The sequence below is a fragment of the Sphaerodactylus townsendi genome, linkage group LG14 (assembly GCF_021028975.2).
Source record: "Sphaerodactylus townsendi isolate TG3544 linkage group LG14, MPM_Stown_v2.3, whole genome shotgun sequence".
Taxonomy (NCBI): Eukaryota; Metazoa; Chordata; class Lepidosauria; order Squamata; family Sphaerodactylidae; genus Sphaerodactylus; species Sphaerodactylus townsendi.
Window position 1 is genome coordinate 20015895 of NC_059438.1, and position 22937 is coordinate 20038831.

At 46.2% G+C, this 22937-nt stretch overlaps 2 protein-coding genes across 2 annotated transcripts in view; one reads left to right on the forward strand and one right to left on the reverse strand.

Moving 5' to 3' along the window:
- Window positions 1-11614, forward strand: part of DPY19L3 (dpy-19 like C-mannosyltransferase 3) — a 43663-nt gene extending 32049 nt beyond the window's left edge. The window contains exons 17-19 of the mRNA XM_048515910.1: window positions 6437-6569; window positions 7738-7896; window positions 8620-11614. Coding sequence (XP_048371867.1) covers window positions 6437-6569; window positions 7738-7896; window positions 8620-8790 — 463 coding nt within the window. The 3' untranslated portion in view covers window positions 8791-11614. The remainder of the gene's footprint in view (window positions 1-6436; window positions 6570-7737; window positions 7897-8619) is intronic.
- A 6717-nt stretch (window positions 11615-18331) lies between these two features.
- LOC125443768 (neural-cadherin-like) overlaps window positions 18332-22937 on the reverse strand; it is a 109001-nt gene continuing 104395 nt past the window's right edge. The window contains exon 33 of the mRNA XM_048516077.1: window positions 18332-21970. Within this exon, the coding sequence (XP_048372034.1) occupies window positions 21554-21970 (417 nt within the window). The 3' untranslated portion in view covers window positions 18332-21553. The remainder of the gene's footprint in view (window positions 21971-22937) is intronic.

Consider the following 22937-nt stretch of genomic DNA (forward strand, 5'->3'; position numbering starts at 1 on the left):
TTAATAGTGGTCGACAGCCAATTTATGCCTCGCACCTGAAAACTGGGAGTGATACTTTTTTGCCTCGTAAACTCTCGTTGTCAAAAGTGGTGCAGTCATTTTTCATTCCGCTATTAAAAGTTCAGCTGAACTTCTTGTCTCCTTCTGGGTTTGCTGTGTGGCTTACAGTTTATGGCCTCCAGAAAGGTTTCCGTGGGGGTTTCAATCAAGATGTAATTTTGTAAGCCCAGTTTGCCATGTGACACATGAGTTGCAGGCTTTCCTCAATTCCCTGGTGCCCTGTGCTTGATTCGGACCATGACTGTGGCACGTGCCCACTCCATTTTCCTGACCTGAAACCTGGGAGCGGGGTGGGGGGGGCAGAGTGCTGTGCAGTCTGTTGGGACAACCCACAAGTGTAGGTGTGGGTTTACTTAGTGAGCCAAACAGCACACCCCTCGGACAATTACTGGTTGGGAAAAATAGCACAGGGGAAGGCTTATCTGGGGAACTAGATTAGCTTGTGCACTCCAGCACACGCCAGCTGGGTGACCTTGGGCTAGTCATAGTTCTGTGGAGCTCTCTCAGCCCCACCCACTTCACAGGGTATTTGTTGTGGGGAGAGGAAGAGAAAGGAGACTGTAAGCCCCCTTGAGTCTCCTACAAGATAGAAAGGTGGGATATAAATCAAAACTCTTCTTCTCTTCTTCTTGCATACCTGACCCTTTCGTTATCCCCTCCAATGCCCACACCCCCTTCTTCCCCATTCTCACGGAAAGCGAAAGAAAGCGAAAGTCCATCCCCAAGGTTGTTGCAGGGATGGGAGGCCATCTGCCTGCCTGGCTTCCCAGGAAAGCGCCGGAGATGCTTCTAATTCACTTCAGTTGCCAGCATGAGCGGGAGAGCGGGGAGGTTAGAGCCAGCAGGGAAAAGGGGGTCTGGGTGCAGAGGAGAGACAGAGACAGACAGAGACAGAGACAGAGAGATAGAGAGAGACAGAGAGAGAGACAGAGAGAGGCAGGGAGAGAGAGAGAGAGCAATCACTCAGCAAACACAGACACTCTGACAATAAGAACCCAGTTCTGTACCACTTTCCTAACTGAAGGGACATCAGGGAAGCGTCACGCAAATTGACCTTACACTGAATCAGGCTGTTGGCCTATCAAGGTCAGCATTAGATAGGCTGAGGGTCCCGGGAGGAGCTCTTTCACACCACCTACTACCGGAATCATTTTAACTGGGGCAGCCAGGGGCCGTCTGCATGCCGTGCAGATGTTCTACCCCTGAGCCACGATCCCTCCCCATCCTCACACTTCAAATGTCATCCAGGAGTTCTGAATTGCTCCTTTTGCATTTTTGAATGCACGCCGGCATAGTATTTACAGCACTGAACTTTGAAAGCGGTAACAGCTGAAAGTCAAGATAGAAGCTATTTGTAATTATCCTTTCTGACTTGGCTGTTGAATGCTTCCCTTTTTGTTTTAATAGTAGTTCTTCAGAACAGGTGCTTTGGATCTTCCTAGGGTCTTAAGAAAACCACCATATCCGCCCCCCCCCCCCCCAGGAGTCCTAGGAACAATCATGAAATTCCTATTAAAGTTCTGTGTTGTAAATGAGTTATTTTGTAGTAATCCTGTAATTCTTAAAAGTGTAGATAAAGCAGAGGTCCCCATTTTGTATTATAGCGTGCAGTTTACCCCATTAGTTCAGCAGTAATTAACTTGTTGAAGCTTAGAGCTTCAAAAAATAAATGAGATTATTTGTTCAAAATGCCATCAGGTCCGCTTGGAATGACATTTAAATTACATAATGTAAATCAGTTTGACCTGTAAGTCCTTGTCATTATTTAGTGACATTTCTTGCAGAATAAATTGTTCACAGGTTGGGCAGCCTGGTTATGGAGCTTGGCAGAAACCTATAAAAACAAATTATCCTTTCATTTTATACATCATTTGTTCAGACATTTGTAAAAATTGCTTCGTTTTCCCCATAATGGAAAAGTGTCATTCGGTCGTTTGAAGCACATTAGCTGTGTAAGATACGGAGACTTGCGCTTTTTAGCAACCACATCAGGCTGAGAAATTCCGAACACCTGGTACAGTGGGCCTGGAACACGCTGGTGAATTGTCCCCCTCTTGTGGTCATTCGTTGGGATAACAGTTTTATCAGTTTTATTGCTTCTGCAGCTGCTCCAGAGAAGGAGTAAATACGCAACATGTCTGATCCGTGTCACTCCTTTCCCTCCTCCAACACACTGGACTAGTAGATCTTTCAGACTACTGGCCCAGAGGAGGGGTGGGTGTTGAGACAGGCAGAGCTGGCAGGCACAGTGTGTAGCCAGGTTAAGAATCTCGTAGTAGATAGGCCTTGGTCAGCAGAGCATACTGGGCGTTCAGACTAGAGTGTAACTGCCATTGCTGATAACTGTATTGGTTATCATACCTGTGTATGGTATTGTGGCTGGCTCGGAATGGGCAGACCTGGGTCCAGATCTCCACTCTACCATGGAATGAAGCTTGTTGACCGATTTTGAGCTGTTTATTTATTTATTTATTTTTTCGATTTATTATACCGCCCCATCCCCGTAGGGCTCTGTTCACTCTCTCTTTTGGTCTAACCTACCTCACAGTTGTGATTGTCACGATATTAAAAAAAAGAGAGTCAAGGTTCATTAAAAGGTCATCTTCTGAGTTAGCAGAAGTTTGCCAACCCAGAGGCCGGAGACAGTCAGTCTAGGGGCAAGAAGTAAAGACAGTTAATCTTTAACATGATTGGTGGGTTCAGCTGTAACTCTAGACCAAAGAGAGGCTGTTGCCTGGGCGGGGAAAAGCATCCTGTTGGATGTATGCTTTGTATATGCTATGCTAAGTCTGAGATAGATAGAGTCCGAGTTGAGAGTCTAGTTCTGTGTATGTGCTGAAGAGTTCTGTATAGCTTTATAGTCTTGTATAGAATAGACTTGTGTTACCTTGCAACTGCTAAAGTAAAAGCCTTCCTATGGAAAGAACATCTTGCGTGGAGAGTATTCTTTTCCAAGAGTGCTTGAAGGCTGCAGTGAGTGCAAGAAGACTATATATCTTCTCAGAGTGACTCCGCTTTAAACTCTGCTGATAGTGACGATGATAAATTGTTGTTGTAATGATAAATTTGAGGCCACCTGATCTTCTTGGAGGAAGGATAAGATAAAAGTGCAATAAACAAACCCCTAAAGAGATCGGTTTTACTGGTTTTTAGCAACCTCGGTCTTCCCCACTCCAACAGTGAATCTGGCCACAGGTATGATCCCTCATCAATGGGCATTTCCCCACTCTCCACAATCCCCCCTATGCCGCGCACTGCTCTCAGCGCGCGGCATCCCTGGCGCACACTCAGGCATCCCCACGACCCCACGCTCTGCACGGGGTCATCAAAAGGCACCGTTTACAAGAGCGCCAGGGATGCCGCGCGCTGAGGGGGCTTGACTGGCTGGCAGGCCCGTTGCAAAGCAGCGCTAGCTAAGGCTTGTCACCGCCCCTGTCGTGGGGAGTGCCAGGGGACCCCGCGCTACTTGAGGAGAGTAGCGCGGGGCTTAAGGTAAGTGGGGAAAGGCCCAATTACAAGAAAAACAGGAAGAGCTAGAGTTGTTTTAGAACCAGCTTCCTTCCTGTTTTGCTAAGTGTGAACGCTCTTTCAGCTCACATGAATGGTGTTTAAACTGGAGGCCAACTGAAATCAGGGTGGCAGCTCTGCTAAACAGGAAGATTACTTACCGTAAGATTAAGAGTGTATACTAATTTCTGCAAACTTGCTTGGTGACATTTTTGAGTATTTAAAAATGATTTTTTAAAAAACATACAACTGAAGCAAAAATTTTCCCTGAAGAGCCAGCTTTAGAAGCAGAGGAAAATGACAACAATTTTATTTTTCCATCAAAAGCTAAAATGGCATGTTAAAATGTATCATCTGCGCTGTCTGCACGCAAGATTAGCCTGCCCGTGTCAGAAGAAGCGCTTGTATTAAGCCTGCATTCATTCCTAAAAGTTATCTCCCTCAGAGCTCAGGCAAACATTTACGGCTGTCTCTTAATGTTTTCCAGTTTTTATCATTGAAACTCGACAGCAAATTCACAGAAGCATGTTTTTTTGGCAGAAGGATTAAATAATAAGCAATAACACAAGCAGGTACACACAGTTAAGCATCAAGCAGGGTTCGTTCAGGCAGCTTCATGGAACGACGTCTTTCATTTTATCCTTGAAACAGCCCTCCAGTCTGTTTGGTGTCTGCATAAAAAACCTGGACGAGAACTAGATGGGTTTGATTGTGCTTTGTGGGACTGCTTGAAACAGCCCCCCTGGGATTGGACCACTGTTCAAAGAATCCTTTCTTCCCGAGGCACTAACTTTCCACATGTAAGAAGCTTTTCATGAGGACCACAGAGTATACATTCTGAAGTAGACCAGGCCCCACGGGACCATTCTGTGTCATCTTATAGAATAGTTTCCTCATCTGCTAGCTGCAGGGTTCCTTGATCTGTGGTTTCACTCTCGTTGCAAAGATTGAGGCTTTGTCAGTGCCACGCGAAGGGGTGGGGTATGGGGGTCACGGAAGTGATGTTAAGGCAGGAAGGATCAGCTGTGAGGAAAGCGCAAAGGCCACGTGTGGGTGATCTGCAGGGACCTGCAATGTGCCAGAGTTCCTCCGTGAAATGAAAGGCCATCACCTTCAGCCATATAGTTGCATGATACTTTTATAACAGGGAACCGGAAGATGGTTCAACGATGTGAACGAAAGTGCAATTCACAAGGCATTCATGTTATTGCAGGGGTTGCCTAAATAATGTTCATTCAGCTGGCACACCAGAGCAACTCACTCCAGCACTGGGCTACTGCTCTTCCATACGCTCCTGTAACAGTGGGGTGCTGTGTGGTTTCCGGGCTGTGTGACCGTGTTCTAGTAGCATTCTCTCCTGAAGTAGCATTCTCTCCTGAAGTTTTGCCTGCATCTGTGGCTGGCATCTTCAGAGGATCTGATAGTAGGAATGGAAAGCAAGTGGAGTATATATACTGTGAGGTCAAAAGGTGAGGCCCTCTGAATAGAGTAGCCTGGTATGTGAGTCACAAAAAAGTCTGTAGCCTGGGAGTAACAATGAAGATAGCAAGGTCAATAGGTGAATGCATCTGAATAGAAGTATCCTGGTCTTTGTTTCCTTGGTTGCTATTGTCTATAGTTGTCCTGTGTTTGTGTGGAGCTGATTAGTCATTGTCTTGATTCTAGAGTTTTTCAACACTGGCAGCCAAATTCTGTTCATTTTCATGGTTTCTTCCTTCCTGTTGAAGTTGTCCATGTGCTTGTGAATTTCAATGACTTCTCTGTGTAGTCTGACATAGTGGTTGTCAGAGTGGTCCAGAATTTCTGTGTTTTCAAATAATATTCTGTGTCCAGGTTGGTTTATCAAGTGTTCTGCTATTGCTGATTTTTCAGGCTGAAATAGTCTGCAGTGCCTTTCGTGTTCTTTGATTTGTGTCTGAGCACTGCGTTTGGTGGTTCCTATGTAGACTTGTCTATGTAGACACAAAAACTGTGCAGCCTTCCAGTGGTTTCACGTCTTTGAAAACCTGGCCAAGTTTCTTTAGGAAAGATTGATAGTTGAATGGAGGGAGTGCGGGGGGCGGGGGGGGGGCACAGCTCTTGGAACCAGTGAAAGGCCACACCGGCACATTTACCCACCTTGTAACGGCCTCTTGTGCCGGCAGGGAGAGCAAATAGAGAGGCGGGCATCACAAAGCTTTGTGGCGCCCGAATCAGAAGTGGCCCCTGGCCCCAGAGCTACACCAGCCTAAACATGGACGCTGGCACAACTGGGGGTTGGCTATGGGCATTCCTGGGGGCAGAGCTGTCCTTGTTCAGCTTCTAACAGCCTTTCAGCCCGGGAATGCCCCCAGTGCAGGCCTTTGCCTTAAGTCCATCTGCCATGACAGGGGCTTTCCGGGCAACCAGGGATTTTCTGGTGTTTCTGTGCCACTTGAAAGCCCTCTGGAGGTGGTGTGGGAGTTGCAGCCTCTGCATTGGACTGTGAGGTTGTACATCTCGTCATTTAACTGTGTCCCTCCCCCCAGATCTTATTATTCGTTCAATGATTTGAAAAAAATAATAATAATTGAGGAATGCTTTCTTATGAAATAAGCGCAAGGATAGTGGCGTTCATTGGACACTTCAGAATAGGGCCCTAGTTTTGTTTTTTCTTAAATCTGAAATCTGTTCAAATAGAGAAACAGGCTCTGGGTTTCATTCCCTGAATGAGAGCTATAATCATATAAGATGTGCTAGGATGTTTATTTAGGTTCCAGAGCATCTTGACAAAATACTTGCAGCCTCAACGTTTTATAAGATTTTGGGGATATAATGGGATTCTTTTGAGCCTGGGTACGTCACAGTTATATAATACCGTTGTAAAAAATAGTCCTGAATGTTCCTTTAGCTCTAACACCCCGAAGAATGCTGTGATAGCTGGAAGCATGCAGCTGTTGGCAGGAGTCAAGCTGTGCACGGGAAGGGTGTTAACCAATCATCCCCACTACGAGGATAAAAGCCTGCGAGAGAGGACGAAACAGGTAAGGGAGCTAAGGATCTTCTCATCTCTCGGTAGTGATTGTGCCCACTCAGAGGCCTGGCCTGGGTTTTTGGTGACCTGGAATAAAAGGCATTCCACCGGACTCCTGCCTTTCCAATATGATCACCCACCTCCCTTTCATTGGTTAACTCACCAAAAATGAATGGCTCATTGCTGCGGAATTCCATAATAAACAGGGAAGTGGAGCTCAGTTCAATGAGATGGATGGTAGGAGAGAGTTGGTAACATTCCATCAATGGCCTTTGAATCTGCCACACCAGAGGAACTTTGTCCCAGCACTCAATCCCTAGTAGTGACATCCCAAGACAGGTCTTCTAAACTGTAGATTCCACTCCAGCTGAGGCCTTTCCAGAGGAGGAACAGGAGTGCTTTAACTACTTGGCCTGTTCCTTGTTCTTTCAAGTTTTCTCCGATCGGTTGCCTGTCACCTTAGCTTAGTAGCTAAGACTGTGCACCTTATAATTAAAATACAGCACTTACAAATCCTTTAGGCTCGTTGTTGCACAGATGTCAGTATGAATATACGGAGCTTTCTGATACGGAATCATCCCAACAGTCTGTCAAGTTCAGTGCTGTCTGCTGTGACTGGCAGTATCAATCCAGAGCGTTAGCCAGAAAAAAAATTCTTTCCCACCTGAGCTCCTTTAAGTGGCGATGCCAGGTATCGAACCTGGGACCTTCCACAAGCAAGCCATTTACTCTGCCCCTCAGTCACGGCTGCTCCCTGAGGAGTTCCTGCCTGTTATCTCTAGTGGCTTAGAAGGAGCACCTTCCATATGTTCCTGCCTGGAAGTCAAAATCACAGGGAGAGGCTCTCCTGACGGTCCCATCCATCAGTAATTCCTTTGGAGGGTACATGAGACAGGGCCTTTTTCAGTGGAAACCCCACAACTATGGAACAATCTCCTGAGGAAGTTGAGACTTTAGGAGGCATCTGAAGACGGTTTTATTTAGGCCTGCACTTGATTAAGGAAGTCCTAAATTGTTATTGTAAATTTTGAGTGCATGTATTTTCATGTGTTATTTATATTGTAAGCCACCGTTAGGAAGATGGCTAATAATTTTTTTAAATAAATAATAGCTCAGTTCAGATTGGTAAATTCTAGATTTTAGCTTTGCTTCTCCAGCTGCCATCTTGTCATTGGCAGATCTATCAGGTGTATGCAAAAAGGTCACCCGAAGAGGTCTACAGGATCCTGAGATCTTTTGGCACAGACTTGGTGATTCTGGAGGACAGCATGTGCTACGGCAGAAGACACAGCCGGGGCTGCCGACTGCGCGACCTCCTCGACATAGCAAATGGCCATGTAAGTACTGACATAGCAAATGGCCATGTAAATCCTGAATGATGTTAGGGATCCTGTGGGCAGAAGGGGGTGGGGGTTGGAAGAGAAATGTTGTGGTCACCTCATCTATAGAATCATAGAGTTGGAAGAGATCCCAAGGACCATCAAGTTCAACCCCCTGCAACGCAGGAACACACAATCAAAGCATTCCCGACATATGTTCATCCAGCCTCTGTTTAAAAACCTCCAAAGAAGGAGATTCCACCACTCTCCGAGGCAGTGAATTCCACTGTCAAACAGCCCTGATGGTCAGGAACTTCTTCCTAATGTTTAGTTGGAATCTCTTTTCCTGCACCTTGGATCCATTACTCCTTGTCCTAGTCTCTGAGGCAGCAGAAAACAAGCTTGCTCCCTCTTAGACATGGCATCCCTTCAAATATGTAAACATAGCTATCATGTTCACCTTCGCTTCTATAGACTGAACATCCCCAACTCCCTAAGTCTCTTTTCCAAGATAAACCTTTTACCATTTTGGTTGCCCTCCTCTGGACCCGTTCCATCTTGTCAATATCCTTCTTGAATTGCGGTGCCCAGAACTGTACACACTATTCCAGGTGAGGTCTAACCAATGCAGAATAGTATGGTAGGCTATTATTACTTTTGCAGCTACTGTGGGAGGGTGAGTGGTTCTTAATCTTTTTTCTCTGATTCCTCAGCAATTACAAATGTTAATTTCTGTTGCAGACGATGGATGGTCCTGGGGAGAACGAGCCCGACCTGAAACCTTCCCAGTACCCTCGTTTTTGCGAGGAAATCAAAAGCAACCTGCCTTCGTACACTGTGTATTTCTCAAAAGTGTTTCAGAACAAAACCTTCCACGTTTACAAGCTTGCCAAGCATAAAAAGACCACTTAAGCTTTGCTGTGGGTCACACTGGAAAATTCTAAGGGAGTTTACAAAAAAAAGAGGCTACTTTTTAATTACTGTGATAATCCGGGGGGGGGGGGGTGTATTTTGGTGACATGCAAGATGTGTCCAGAAAGTTTGTGTGGATTACAAGCTGGTGCATGAAGGTCCCCGCCCAGCATGTACACTACACAATCGGTGAGGTTCCAGGCTAAATCTCCTCTTTTTTGCACACAACCCCGTTTAGATAATTATGTGTACATTTTTTTGTGGCTAATGCAATCTTGTAGCTGGAGAAGGAGGTGTGTAAACCTGAGGCTTGCTCCCCCACTGCGTCGTTCTGCACTGCATGTACATCTTTTTCACCAGGCACTTGTGTGAACCAACCGTAGTCTTGTTCTGCTAACAGCTAACCTACAAAATTCTTCTCAGGGTCCTGGCTCGCTTGTGTTGTCTTGTGATGATGCTGTTCCTGTTTCCTGTTCTTCCCCTTCCCCCAGGAGGCAGATGTAACCCCGTACCTCGGTGCCAAGTTTAGATCCTGGAATTCCTATCCAAACCAGGAAGTCCTGTCGATATCCATGAAGCTTGCTAGCCATGAGTGCACAGAAGCACAGCTTTCATCTTCCTGACATCTAAGCCCAGTTTCACGATCAAGGTTTTTATGTCAGCTTCTCGGATCCAGAGAATTTTGGTTCCCAGATTCCAGCGAAGATTCTGTAGCAGCCATCCATGATGCAATAGAATAGCCAGTGTTGTAGGAAAGCATTTGGCCTAACCTGCCATAGGCCCCTTCCGCACAGGCAAAATAATGTATTTTCAAACCACTTTCACAACTGTTTGTAAGCGGATTTTGCCATTCCGCACAGCTTCAAAGAGCACTGAAAGCAGTTTGAAAGTGCATTATTCCGCAAGTGCGGAATGAGCCTTAGATGGCGGCTGTCCTCTTCTGGCAACAGTTAGAGGAATGCTAAAACATCCCTCTGTACATTTGCATGAGGCTTTTTCTGTACACTTTTACTTTTGGCGAGCATGCAGCTTTCCCAGGCAGGAATGATGATTCTCCCTTGCTAGTATTCAAGCTGATTTTGTGCCATAGCTAAACCTGCAGCGAGATCTCTAGTACTGGCGGCAGGTTGTTCCTGCTTGCAACCAAAGCTCCGGACTTGTGTGTTTATTACAGAGGAAGGCACTTGCCACAATCCAGGAAGTGCCCTCAGGAACACCTAAATGTACGTGCCCACGCAGTCTTCCACTACATGGCACCCTTCAGTATCTGCAGCTTTTCAACCTGTTGTTGTTTTCACAGACTTGTTCCTTGGTGTTTGAGTTGTCGTCGTTAACTTGTTTGGATTGTTCTTCCTTCTGCTGCTGTTACGTCCTGGATGATGGGTTTTGTTTGTGTACGTTTGAGGTTGTCAAAAGTGGAGCTTGTTTTTTTTTGTAACGTGATCTGTTATGACGTCTGTGTCTCAACTTTTTAACGGCAGTCACACAAACCAAGACCAAAACGCCGCCCCACCCCCCTCTTCTGCACTCCTGTGTTATATCCCTTTTGTTTGTCAGAATGACCAAACCTAAAGCTAAACAGCCTCGTCAGGGGAATTAAAGTGTACTTCATAGGATCTTAGTATTTCAAGGGAGAAGTTTGCTTTGTTGTTATCTGTGTCTCCAGAAGGTGAGCCCCCTTCATAACCACCGTTTCTTTCCCTGTACGAAACACACCCATTAATCATTCATCTTACGTTCAAGCAGCTAAACTCTTCACATTTGTGCATTCCAAACTTTTACACAGGCTACCAACTTTATAATGCTACATTTTTAAAAAAAAACAACACTGTGATGACGTTTTTACTGCTAATTTTAACATTTTTATATGAAACAAAGGGAGAGACTTCCTTTAAGTACAGAGTTTTCTTTCTGATCAGAGCAATGCAGGGAGCCCAGCAGTTATTCCCAGGTAAACTGCTTGCTGGTCTAGATCAGGCTTTATCAGCCACCTGCGAAACAATTTCATATTTAGGTAATGTAAGCATTCCATTAGGTAATAGTCAAGATCCCTCTGCACACTCGTACCAACACCATACACACACACACACACACACACACACACACACACACACACACACACACACGAAAAGAAAGCAGGCTTTAATCAATTTGGATTTAAATCAAACTCGGATGTGGGCCATGTTTCTTTTCGACAAGCCAGCAAAGCCCCTGAATAATTTCTCGTCCTTATCCCTTAATGAGGTTGGAGCCCACTGCCATTTCGACATAATGTAATAATAAAACATCTTAATAAGCAGTAGAACTTTAATTAAGCCTGTCGTGACGTGTGCCTGATCTTGCCGGGAGCCGGGGGGGGGGGGGGTCAGGCCAGCGGATGGCTCTCGGGGCGCGCAGTCGCTAATGCGGGCTTAAGTACGTGTGAGGGATGGTCAGAAGTTAGAGGAGGTTGCCCTATTTTATAGGCACTTGGCGTAATCTGACAAAGCCGTGAGCTTCTACTTCGGTCTCCCGGAGACCCGCGTGGCCCGTGGTTTTAATTTACAGTACGATATGCGCAGCTCGGTCTTCTGGATTCGCTGTCGAGGACATGACGCTTGCTCTCTCGAACGCCTGACCCTAACGTCAGTTGTTTCTGTATTTTTACATTACAATGTTGTCAATACAAATGTGTTTAATAGTGACACCCGAGAACTGTTATTGGAACTGTCAAGTGCCAAACACAGGTTTCCCCCCCCCCCTTTGGTCCCTGAATGTGAAATAATCTGTACATTGTGTCTGCCTTAACAAGATCTTGTGCCACAATAAATTTGTTTAGTTGTTACCAAGTGCTGCGGGGCTCTTTGTGATCTGGGCTGCGTTGACCTGGAGAGCCCAGCCTAGCCTCATCTCACCAGACAGAGCTCACAAGCTAAGCAGGGTCAGCTCTGGTAAGTACTTGGACGGGAGACTCTCAAGGAAGTCCAAGGCCACCACACCGAGGCAGGCAATGGCAAAGCCCCTCTGAAATCTCTTGCCTTGAGAACCCCATGGGGGTCGCTATAAGTCAGCTGTGAATTGATGGCAGAAAGGAAAAGAAAAGCAAGCGTCACAGGGCTGACCTTGTGGTTTTGGCTGCTATAAACAACCAAGGTTATCCCTCTGGAATTTTCCTCTAGCTGTCCTCTAGTGAGAAGCTCAGCACTGATGGCAATTCACCCTCCTGCTTTATTAGTTACTGGCTCTATCCCAGTGATAGCGAACCTTTTCAAGGCTGAGTGCCCAAATTGCAACCCCAAACCCACTTATTTGTTGCAAAGTGCCAACACGGCAATTTAACCTAAATACTGAGGTTTTCATTTAGAAAACACGGTTGGCTCCAAGGCGTGCGTTACTCAGGAGTAAGCTTGGTGGTAGTCGGTGGCTTTGCATTGAAGCAACTGTGCAACTCTTCCAACGGGTTAATCACGACCCTAGGAGGGTTTACTCAGAAGCAAGCCCCATTGCCAGCAACCGAGCTTACTCCCAGGTAAAGGATCGTGCTTTAGTTCTTTGCATGAAAATCAGTGGGGTTTAACAGTGCTTAACCTACACTGCTTCCTCAAAACTAGGTCTTAGGTTTATTGCTAATAATCAAGCCCAGTGGCCCAGGCCAGCCTAGATATGATGCCGGGGGGGGGGGGGGGGCTCTATTTGCACATGCCCACAGAGAGGGTTCTGAATGCCACCTCTGGCACCCATGCCATAGGTTCGCCACCACTGCTCTATCCTGAAGCAGGAGATTGTGCTGTCGTACTCTTGCAGTAGCCCAAGCTAGGCCATCTGCTGAACCTGGAGGTTGAGGTTGGGGGGAACAGTTTTGTTTGCAGGTAGCCAGCTCCCCTGGCAGGTTGCCAGTTGGCTTTCCTAAGGTATTACAAATACCACATAGCCATAGGTGTCAAACTCGCATCCCTCCAGATGTTATGGACTACAGTTCCCATCATCCCCTGCCAGCATCATGCCGGCAGTGGATGATGGGAACTGTAGTCCATAACATCTGGAGGGATGCGAGTTTGACACCTGTGAAATAGTTCTAAAGCAAAATGGGGCAAGAAAACTTGAAAATGGGGCAAGAAAACACCTGCAGTGGCCAGGCTAAGATGACAGTCTCAGCAGTTCTCAGCCAGAAAGTCAATTCCCATTAAACACAGACGAAAGTCTTTATTGTTCACAGGATTAGACCACATGCATGGGCGGGAGGCCACCAAGAAAGAGCAGGGTTGTTCTGCAGAGGCAGGCAATAGCAACCCACCTGTTAGTCTCTTGCCTTGACAACTATATAAGGTCACCGTAAGTTGGCTATGACTTGGAGGCAAAGTATGGAAAGCAGGGTGTGTGTTTTTTTGCTGCAGAAGGCAGGTTTTTCATGCACGGTGCTCAAAGAAGCATTGATGAGGCCGTGGAGCTGAAACCTCAAAAGGAATGCAGAGTGGACATTAAAAGCCACTCCATTTGCGGCATTGACGAGTTCTTTGCTTTTTCTGGGCACATAATGGTTCGCCGTGCAGGCATTTTGCGGTTAACACGGCCCCTGATTATCCTCAATAAAGTCCTTTTCAGAACAGCACACCTGCAGCTGCTCATCCTTTTTAAACGCAGCCGCTGAAAAACCTGCCCTCCTTTGGTCCGTCGCCAAACGCGGCTCATTCTTCTGCCAGAAGCCGCTTTTTTTGACCTTCCCTTAAGCGCCTTAACATGCTGAACAGAGTTAATATTTATTTAAATCATCTTTGGGCTTTGACAGCATGTAAGAGCAGCTTTTATTGAATTTCCAAGTTAAATGATTTAACAGGCCCGATTTTTTTTTTCCCTGCTTCTGTCGGCTGCACTTAGCTTGAGAGAGGTCAGCAGCTTGTCTTTGGAAGTTATTCAGAGAGCGTTAAATAGAAGTTGCTCTTTTTTTTCCTTTTTTTTTTTGATCCGCAGGGATCGGCGGCGGCTGCTCTTCCTAATGCTGGAACCTCCGCCCCGGTATTTTTGAAATTCTGTATAATGGGGGCGGGGGGGACCGAGTGAAAAGTAATTGAATTGCGTGTGGCGTGCTGGTTACTTGGAAGTCGAAGGCTGATTTGATGTGGGTCATGCTTTTTATAGATAAAGCTGGTATTTCACAGGTAAAGATGCTAGTTATCCCCACTGTTCTGACTGGAATCCAAAACTTTGCAGTGTAGAACAAAATGCAAGCTCTGGAAGGGTCGATTATTATATAGAATAATTGTTTCAGGTGACATATTTTGCTCAAACCTGAATGCCCCCTCCTAGCCGAATCGTGTAAAATCTCCAAAGCTAAGCAGGGTCAGCTCTGGTTGGCGCTTGGATGGGAGACCCAGGAAGTCCAGGGTCACTCTGCAGAGGCAGGCAGTAGCAAACTACTCTGTGCAGCTCTTGCCTTGCAAATTGCAGAGGGGGTCCCCATAAGAATATAAGAAAGAGCCTGCTGGATCAGATCAGAGTCCATCTAGCTCAGCTCTCTGCTATTCGCAGTGGCCCACCAGGTACCTTTGGGAGCTCACATGCAAGACCATGAGTCAGCTGCAGTTGGGTGGCACTTTCCCCCACCGAGATATTTCAGAAATATTGGCTCATCTAGCCTGAGAAGTTCTGTGTCAGCAGTTGGGGTTTCTCTTGACAGACTCTTCCCAACACAAAGTAATATCCCTTAACAGAACATGCAGAGACCTGTTGATTTAAAAACTGCCAAATGTAAAAACTAAGAAATTCAGACTACTCCTGGGTCCCTCCAAATCTAAAGACCAGAAGCCTCAAATGTCCCAACTTGGTTTTAGCCACTGCAGTGCCTTTGTTAAAAGTGCAACAAAATTCATACCCTGATCCCGGGAAGATGTTCTAAGGGGCCTCAGTGCCTCAGGACTGAGTTCCACGTTATCTCCGGTCTGTCATTTTTATAATGTGGAAAAGCCCCTGTGGGGAAAAAAATCTGTAGAGCTGACAAGTTGGCAGACTAAATCCTTATGTATACAAGATTATTTAAAATGTCAGACCCATAACACAATTTAGCGTAGGAAATCAGAGTTGTTACCAGAGGTTAGCCTGTAAAGCGCTTGGAAGGAGATTAGTCAAAGTACCAGATTACTGAAAATCCAACTACCTAGGGACATGTTGATTATTTTTCCCTTCCCTCTCCCTTCAGCCGCAAGACTTCTAATCGCGCCCAGCGTCGTCCTTCTCAGCAGTACTGCCACTGCAGTTAAGTTTCTCATGCAAGCGTTCTAGTGAAGAAACAAGCGAGGCCAGAAATAGAAAAGGAGGAGGTAACCCCTGAGACGAGGCTTGGGGGGAGAGGGGATGGCCTGGGACAAGCAAGGTGTTGTTTGGTGACCTACAAAACACACCCACTCACCCACACAGCAGCCTTATAAAGCATCAGACCCTCGGCCCATTAGAATCATAGAGTTGTAAGGGGCCATACAGCCTAGCTAGCCCAACCCCGTGCTCAATGCAAGAGCAGCTTAAAACATCCCTGACAAGTCTTCATCCAGCTGGTGCTTTAAGACTGCCAGTGACAGGAAGCTCATCGCCTCCTTGGACAGCTATTGCACAACTCTTGCTTTTGTGCAACTCTTGCTTTTTTCCCCCTAATATCCAGTCAGAGCCTTCTGCCCATAATTTATGCCCATTATTGCAAGTCCTATCTTCTGCTGCCAACAGGAACAGCTCCCTGCCCTCCTCTGAGTGACAGCCCTTCAGATACTTCAAGAGGTTAATCATGTTCCACCTCAATTTCCTCTTCTTCAGACTAAACATTCCCAAGTCCCTCAGCCGTGGTCTCTAGGTCAGTACTGAGGTCAGCCTTATCCATTCAGACTATGAGCAGCTCTCCAGGGTCTTCGGTGGAGGTCCACTGAAGACCTTTTGTGGTGGAGGTCCACCACATCACCGTTCACCTGGTGAGGCGAAGTGTTGAACCTGAGCCCTTCTCCATGCGAAGCAGAGTCTGTGTCCTGTGAGGCTCAGCCCTTCCTTATGTAGCTGGAGGGAATCAGAATGATGCTAACCCCCTGCCCTGTGTTGCTTCGTCATTTTGAAGCAGCACACCAGTGCCTGGCAATACTTTTCACAGCTTTGTCTACTGTGGAGACTAGAAGGTTATTTATATTTTTATCCCATTTCCCCAGGCAACATTGGCTCCAGAAGCAGCGCAAAGGGAATAAATCGCTACTACAAATGGCATCAGAATTCAACGTAGAACACTCCACGGAGAGGGGATTATCAGCCAAACTAGATCCTGGTGTGACAGAAGGTGGCTGTTTTCAGTGCTCTCCCCCCACCCCACCCAAAAGCCTCACTGTATACCCCTTGCTTTCAGATTTAACTGACTTGTGTGCACGCTACGCAGCCCTATTAATTTAAAGTATTTGCAGCCTGCCTTGCCACCCCAAAGCAACAAAAGAAACAGGCCCAGCCCGGTCTTAATTCACAACGCTACTTAACACAGACCCTAGGACAGTGGTAGCGAACCTTTGGCACTCCAGATGTTATGGACTACAATTCCCATCAGCCCTTGCCAGCATGGCCAATTGGCCATGGTGGCAGGGGCTGATGGGAATTGTAGTCCATAACATCTGGAGTGCCAAAGGTTCGCCACCACGGCCCTAGGATGAAGAGCCTTTGGACGAACGGCTTTGGCCTCCGCCAGTTCTAAATACCTGCAACTTAGCCAAGATGGAAATCTGCTGCTGGTTGACTAACAGCAAGAGCTTCCTTCCAATCACCTGTTGCTTGAGGTAATTTAAGTGGAGATGCTGGGGACTGAGCCTAGGAATCTTTGCATCCGAAGAATGGGTTCTCCATCACTGAGCTGGGGCCCCTTCTTATAAATCCAGCTTATTGAAGTCTGATCTTTAGCCTAGCTGTACCCTGTTCGGGACAAAGATAACAGGAGATCTGTGAATTCCTCCACCATTTCCTGGACCGTCTTTGTTCTAGAATGCTCCACTTGGGCCCTAGTGTCTCAGGGACAACTAGGTAGGCACTAGGACCCAAGCAGAGCATCCTGGAATAAAGATGCTCTACTCTAGGAAATGGCAAGGGAATTCACAAATCTCCTGTCACCTTTATTCTAAATAGGGTATAGCTTAGGCCGCAATCAGAAGAATACTTTCTTGCAAGTAACTCCCACTGAATGAAACTGGACTTAGTTCTGAGTAGACCTGCTGAGGCTTGCTCACCGAGCCTCGTCAGCTCTCCGGCGTCTCAAGCAGATAAAGTTCGCCCTTGCTGTTCTAACTGGAAATGCCAGGGATTGAATTTGTCTTCTAACTGGAGATCTAACTGGAAATGCCAGGGATTGAATTTGGAATTTTCTTCATGCAGATGCTCTGCCACTGAACCATCTCAGTGAGGTCCACGGAGGGGCTCTTCATGCCAGTGGTCTCAGCAGCGTTCAGGGGACTGGCCCTCTCCTCTCCCCTTTGTCCATGAGCCAGCGAGGCCACTCACCTCTGCAGAGACCAATTCACACATTCACTGAAGCAGGGCTGCGTTTTGGGGTACAGCGTTTTATTCTGACCGGGACACATAAGGAGTAAGAGGCTTGATACAGGCAACGACGAATGCAATCTCAGTGGGTCTGAAAATGCAGCCAACATAATGGCGGATGGGATTTTGGGAAGAAGCCATAATTAATACTGAGTAACCTTGATGGATTTCAAAGGGCAGGAGCTTTGGGGGATCATAATAGCGTCCAATTCCTGCAGCTTGTTTGTCATGCTCACGGAACACGCAAAGGTTGGCAGGCACAACATAGCTGTCTTGGTCCACAGTTAAAATCAATTTCGCTTTTGGCTCCCTGGAAGCGGAAGTGTGTTTGGGCTAGCTTATTGCCTGCATAAATTAAAAATGTTCATGAATATTCAACACCTGTGAGCTTTACAGGTAGGCAAACCACGTAAAAGCTGTGCCAAAGTTTCCTATGGGGATTTTTTGCAGTATTCTGCTGAACAGTTATCCAGTGAAGACCCTCTACAAGAATGCATAATACGTATTTGACACCCTAATGAACAGCTAAACACTGCAGTATCTCCGTTTGCCCAGTCAACAGTTCTGTACCGAGTTCAAGACAGTTCCCGTTTGAAAAAGCAACCACCTCAAGCTCTGAAGGACATACTCAGTTTTAGTGTTCTTGGAAGCAAGATCTGATGGTTTATGCCACACAGGTCTGAATTTCAGACTCACTTTCCAATGGCCACAAATACATAAATATTGTCAGAGGGCTGTTTTCTGTATGCATTCTTAAGAAGAAGAAGGAGGAGGAGGAGGAGGGGAGGAGTAGGAGGGGAGGGGGAGGAGGAGGAGTTTGGATTTATATCCCCCCTTTCTCTCCTGTAAGGAGACTCAAAGGGGCTTACAATCTCCTTGCCCTTCCCCCCTCACAACAAACACCCTGTGAGGTGAGTGGGGCAGAGAGAGCTCCGAGAAGTTGCGACTAGCCCAAGGTCACCCAGCTGGCGTGTGTGGGAGTGCACAGGCTAATCTGAATTCCCCAGATAAACCTCCACAACTCAAGCGGCAGAGCTGGGAATCAAACCTGGTTCCTCCAGATCAGAGTGCACCTGCTCTTAACCACTACGCCACTGCTGCTCCCTGACATCTGAATACTCTCCCAGAAACAGCTTGACTATTTTTGCCAGCTTTTCTCTTATTCCACTGTAGTATATTTAAACCAAACTTCGTAGCTGAAGTAGACTCAACTCTCCCCCAAAAAAAAATTCAATAGAAAAATATCCACCTTTTTGAAAGATGCAGTTCCAGATTGCATGCCTAGCAAAACACCATCTACTGTCGGATAGACACCTTTCTTCTCAACTATGCACTATGATTAAAAACTGGGGATCAATTCCTAAGACAGTTGCTTTGGTAAATAATTACCACACCCTTTACATTGTCAGACATAAAAGCAGGAGGAAGAACTTAGCCTTAAAACCTGGAGAAACATCTCCAGAAAAAAAGTTGTAAAGAATGCTGCACTTTCAAACTGTTGCATTTTTTAAAAAAAAGAAATCTTATGGAGTCCTATGATCAGACTGGGTGACATGCAGTGAACATTTCGGGCCAAGTACACCAGCTATAAACGGATGACAGCGCTTAGCGTTGACTTGTGGGATTTCAGGGCTGTCTGGCTGTGGTCTGGTAGGTTTTGCTCCTAATGTTTTGCCAGCATCTATGACTGGCATCTTCAGAGGCATGTCATGATAAGAAGCACGTCTCTCTGTGGCACAGTGTGGAGTGTTTGTGTGGCAGGGTGCATATGTTTTGTCCACCTCACAGGTGGGAAGGGGGGTGAGGCACATTTGCATGTGTCTGGGTGAAGTTCATTTGCAGTTCCAACTAACTGCCTTAGCATATATCTGGGTGAAGTAATTGCATTGAATGTTTCTGGGTTTTGTTTTGGTGGGGGTTTTTTTTAGTACTGGTAGCCAGGTTTTGGAGCTTTTCTGTTATAAAGAACTGAAACACATCTGCCTGTTAAATTCAGTCAGCCCAGTCCAGTTTAGAGGTGCATATATGCACAAATGGAGTCTGCCTGGACAAGCCCCCTCCATTCCAATAACTGAGACATTATGCAACATTTTTTTAAAAAAGCTTAATGCTGTTTGACAAGGGGGACTGAAGGAGAGCAGCGCACCAAAAAGCTGATCGTGGGTTTCTAGCGGTTGAGACAAAGCTGTGCAGGCACCGTTCCAGCTGTTCTTTGCATCATGTTTTGAATGAGGCTGAACATCTTTTAGGCATCTACCCCCTACCTTCTCTGAGTTTGAACAGGACAGGGGTGTTGAATGAGCTGATTCTATCAATCAAGATGAAGTATTGGACAGAAGTGGGTGTTTGACAGCCTGAAAAATTATCTTGAGGAACTGGAAATATTTTGATCACACACAGAATGGCTGAATGAGCTAATGAGAAACAACCCTACCGAAGTCCAAGAGAAGTTACAAGAGCATCTGGCAATGTATAAAAAGGTGGCAACTTAGAACGTATTTGAAAAATGCAACTCAGGAACTACGGAAAGTCTTGTCTCTCTTTCTTATCCACATCTCGGTAGCCTTCCTCATTCCCTCCCTGTTCCATTTTGCAGGTCCCCATTTCACTGACTTTTCTCATAGCATCACATTTCTGTATGCTTCATTTGCTGAAACGAATGTGTACATAATCTAAGGAACAGTTATTAACTGGAGATTTTTTAAAGACAAGCTGGACGGAAGGAACAGGGTAACTGAATTCTGAGCTGGAAGGCTGGCAAAATGATATCTATGAGATTGTTAAGCCCAAGGTGTCTCCTATTCCACTGTCCAACATTTAGGAGGTCCTAAGATAAAACTAAAATATACTATGTAGCACCTTTTTCATTACAGATATTAGTGGCTGAGCAAAAAATACCACCAAATTGGCTGGGCAAATACCATCTGAGAGTCTAAGAAAGGCAATTGAAAAAGGACACATCTATGAACTGTACATATTAACATATTATTATTGCTTTGAACCAAAGCCTCTGCCTCCCCCACCCCCACCCCATGTCATTTTCAAATGCATGCAGAATTCCTAATTCTGAAGAAGCTGTACCAAACACTGGTGAGATTATGCACTGTGATATCTTCGATAGTTCCATTCTGGACTTCTGATATTTGCGTTCCCAGCAATACAAGATGAAGGTTCTAGTTGTAAACAAGATACTTTTGAGATCTTATTCTTTATGCTGCATCTTTTTTTTTCAATCTGAGGGACAACTTTAGCCCGTACCGTTCAAATGCGCCTATCAGTTCATGAGTATTCATAGGAAAGGATTTTAATGTACTGATAAAGCAGGGAATTGCTTAATTGTACGGAAGAGTGAGGAGTAGAGAGCTTGAAATAACAGAAGCAATTCAAAGCCAGGATACTTTACAATACTTTTGTGATCAGCAATGCTGGATTTGACAAGCACGCTATCTCCTGCCAATCAAGACTGTTTGGGGTTTTGTTTTCCCTTGAGCCGATTCCAACTTGAGGATTACTTTGAAGCATTTGCTGGAGTCAACCATTTCAGCAGCAAGCCCACTTCTTTCGGGGAAGAGTTGTAAAAAGACGCTTTCCAAGTTTTGTAACCAAGTGCAAGCTCTGACTTCTTCTAAGCTTGATGAAGGACCCACAGGAATTCGAACCCAACAACAAAGGCAGGTTTATTTTGAAAAGAGCAGGAAATCCTGCCGAGTCTGAGTTCTGACACCAGCAAGTTCGTCGTCAATTTCTTTCAAATTAAAAAGGAAATTAGTTTCAGCTGTACATTTAGTGATAAAGAACTGCACACCACACGTCAGACGATATGACAGGGACTGCGTAAGAGACACATGGCAGGATTATGGGCCTCCTGCAATGCTGAGACCTACACAGGCAAGTGATTCTGGTTCCCTCCTTCCAAATATATGCACAGAAAAAGTCTTATGGAAAAGGTATCCCTGCTGGCCACCAATACGGGGAAAGTTGCTTTACAGAGTCTTCCTGGCGTGATCATTGAGCTGCTTTCAGACCCTATTCAGACCCTCGGCCTTTCTTCAACCCACACTCACCGTGACATCCAGAGTTTTCCATCCCTCTTTTCAGTTTGGAACGGCAGCTATTCTCATCACGCCAAAGCTCTCTGGTTTCTTGCCGTTCTGTCTCTTGAACACCTCAGGGAAGTACAACTGTATCAAAAGTCACATTAAAAAAAACCCCTTAAGCAATAGTCCAAGACAGATTCCATATTCTAGACATCAGGCTCTGCATGCGAATAGAGTTCGCTTAGTTTTTCAAACTTTGGCCCCCAGTCTTTTATATTCCCATAAACTGCATCTTCATCCCATCCGCAGGATGCCAGGGAACTTAGGCTGCTGGCCTCCGAGCACTCCCCTTCGGTGTAAAACACCTGCAGAGAATCACAGGGCAGAGCCTGGTGCTGCTGGTCGACATTTCTTACCACGCCCATTAGGTAGCACCCAAAATCTGTGCTTGATAAAGAGTCCCCCTTTCCTGTCGCAGGGGTTTCTCGTTGCTCTTTGGGACTTAGAGGAGCCTCACAGCTCAAGTGACAGTGCAGGTCTGACCGTTTCCCTTTCTTCTTATAGAGGGAGTAAGCGGGACTGGTTTGCAGAGACATCTGGAGCTCAGCCATGTTGTAGGCATCCTGGAGGGAGAGAATCACACGAAGTTGTTGCATACGAAATCAGAGCAGTGGTGGGATTCAGCCGGTTCGCACCACTTCGGCAGAGCCGGTTGTTAAAACGGTGCTTGCAAACAACCAGTTGTAAAATTATTTGAATCCCACGACATCCAACACTTTCCCATCAGCCATTACAAAGGGTCGTTACTTATCCATCCCTCTCCAGGATCAGGTTTGTCTACACCAGGGGTAGGGAACCTGCGGCTCTCCAGATGTTCAGGAACTACAATTCCCATCAGCCCCTACCAGCATGGCCAATTGGCCATGCTGACAGAGGCTGATGGGATTGTTCCTATCCTGAGCTGGTCTACACTGTAAAAACCAAGTGGACACTCTTGCCCACATTATACTCGACGGTCCGAGATACGTGGGTATTAGTATTTCTCTACCAGGCTGGCCCTAGACAAATCTGAAAGAGACTTTTACAGTTCTCTTGTGGGGCTTCTGTTGAACAATGCAGATGTTGTGCTCTTGGAAAAAGTAGCAAAATTTCTTTTACAAGTGACAGAACTTTCTAAGTAATGCTACATACCAGTGGTGGCGAACCTTTGGCACTCCAGCTGTTATGGACTACAATTCCTATCAGCCCCTGCCAGCATGGCCAATTGGCAGCTGTTATGGACTACAATTCCCATCAGCCCCTGCCAGCTGTTATGGACTACAATTCCCATCAGCCCCTGCCAGCATGGCCAATTGGCCATGCTAGCAGGGGCAGATGGGAATTGTAGTCCATAACAGCTGGAGTGCCAAAGGTTCGCCACCAATTGGCCATGCTAGCAGGGGCAGATGGGAATTGTAGTCCATAACAGCTGGATTGCCAAAGGTTCGCCACCAATTGGCCATGCTAGCAGGGGCAGATGGGAATTGTAGTCCATAACAGTTGGAGTGCCAAAGGTTCGCCACCAATTGGCCATGCTAGCTGGGGCAGATG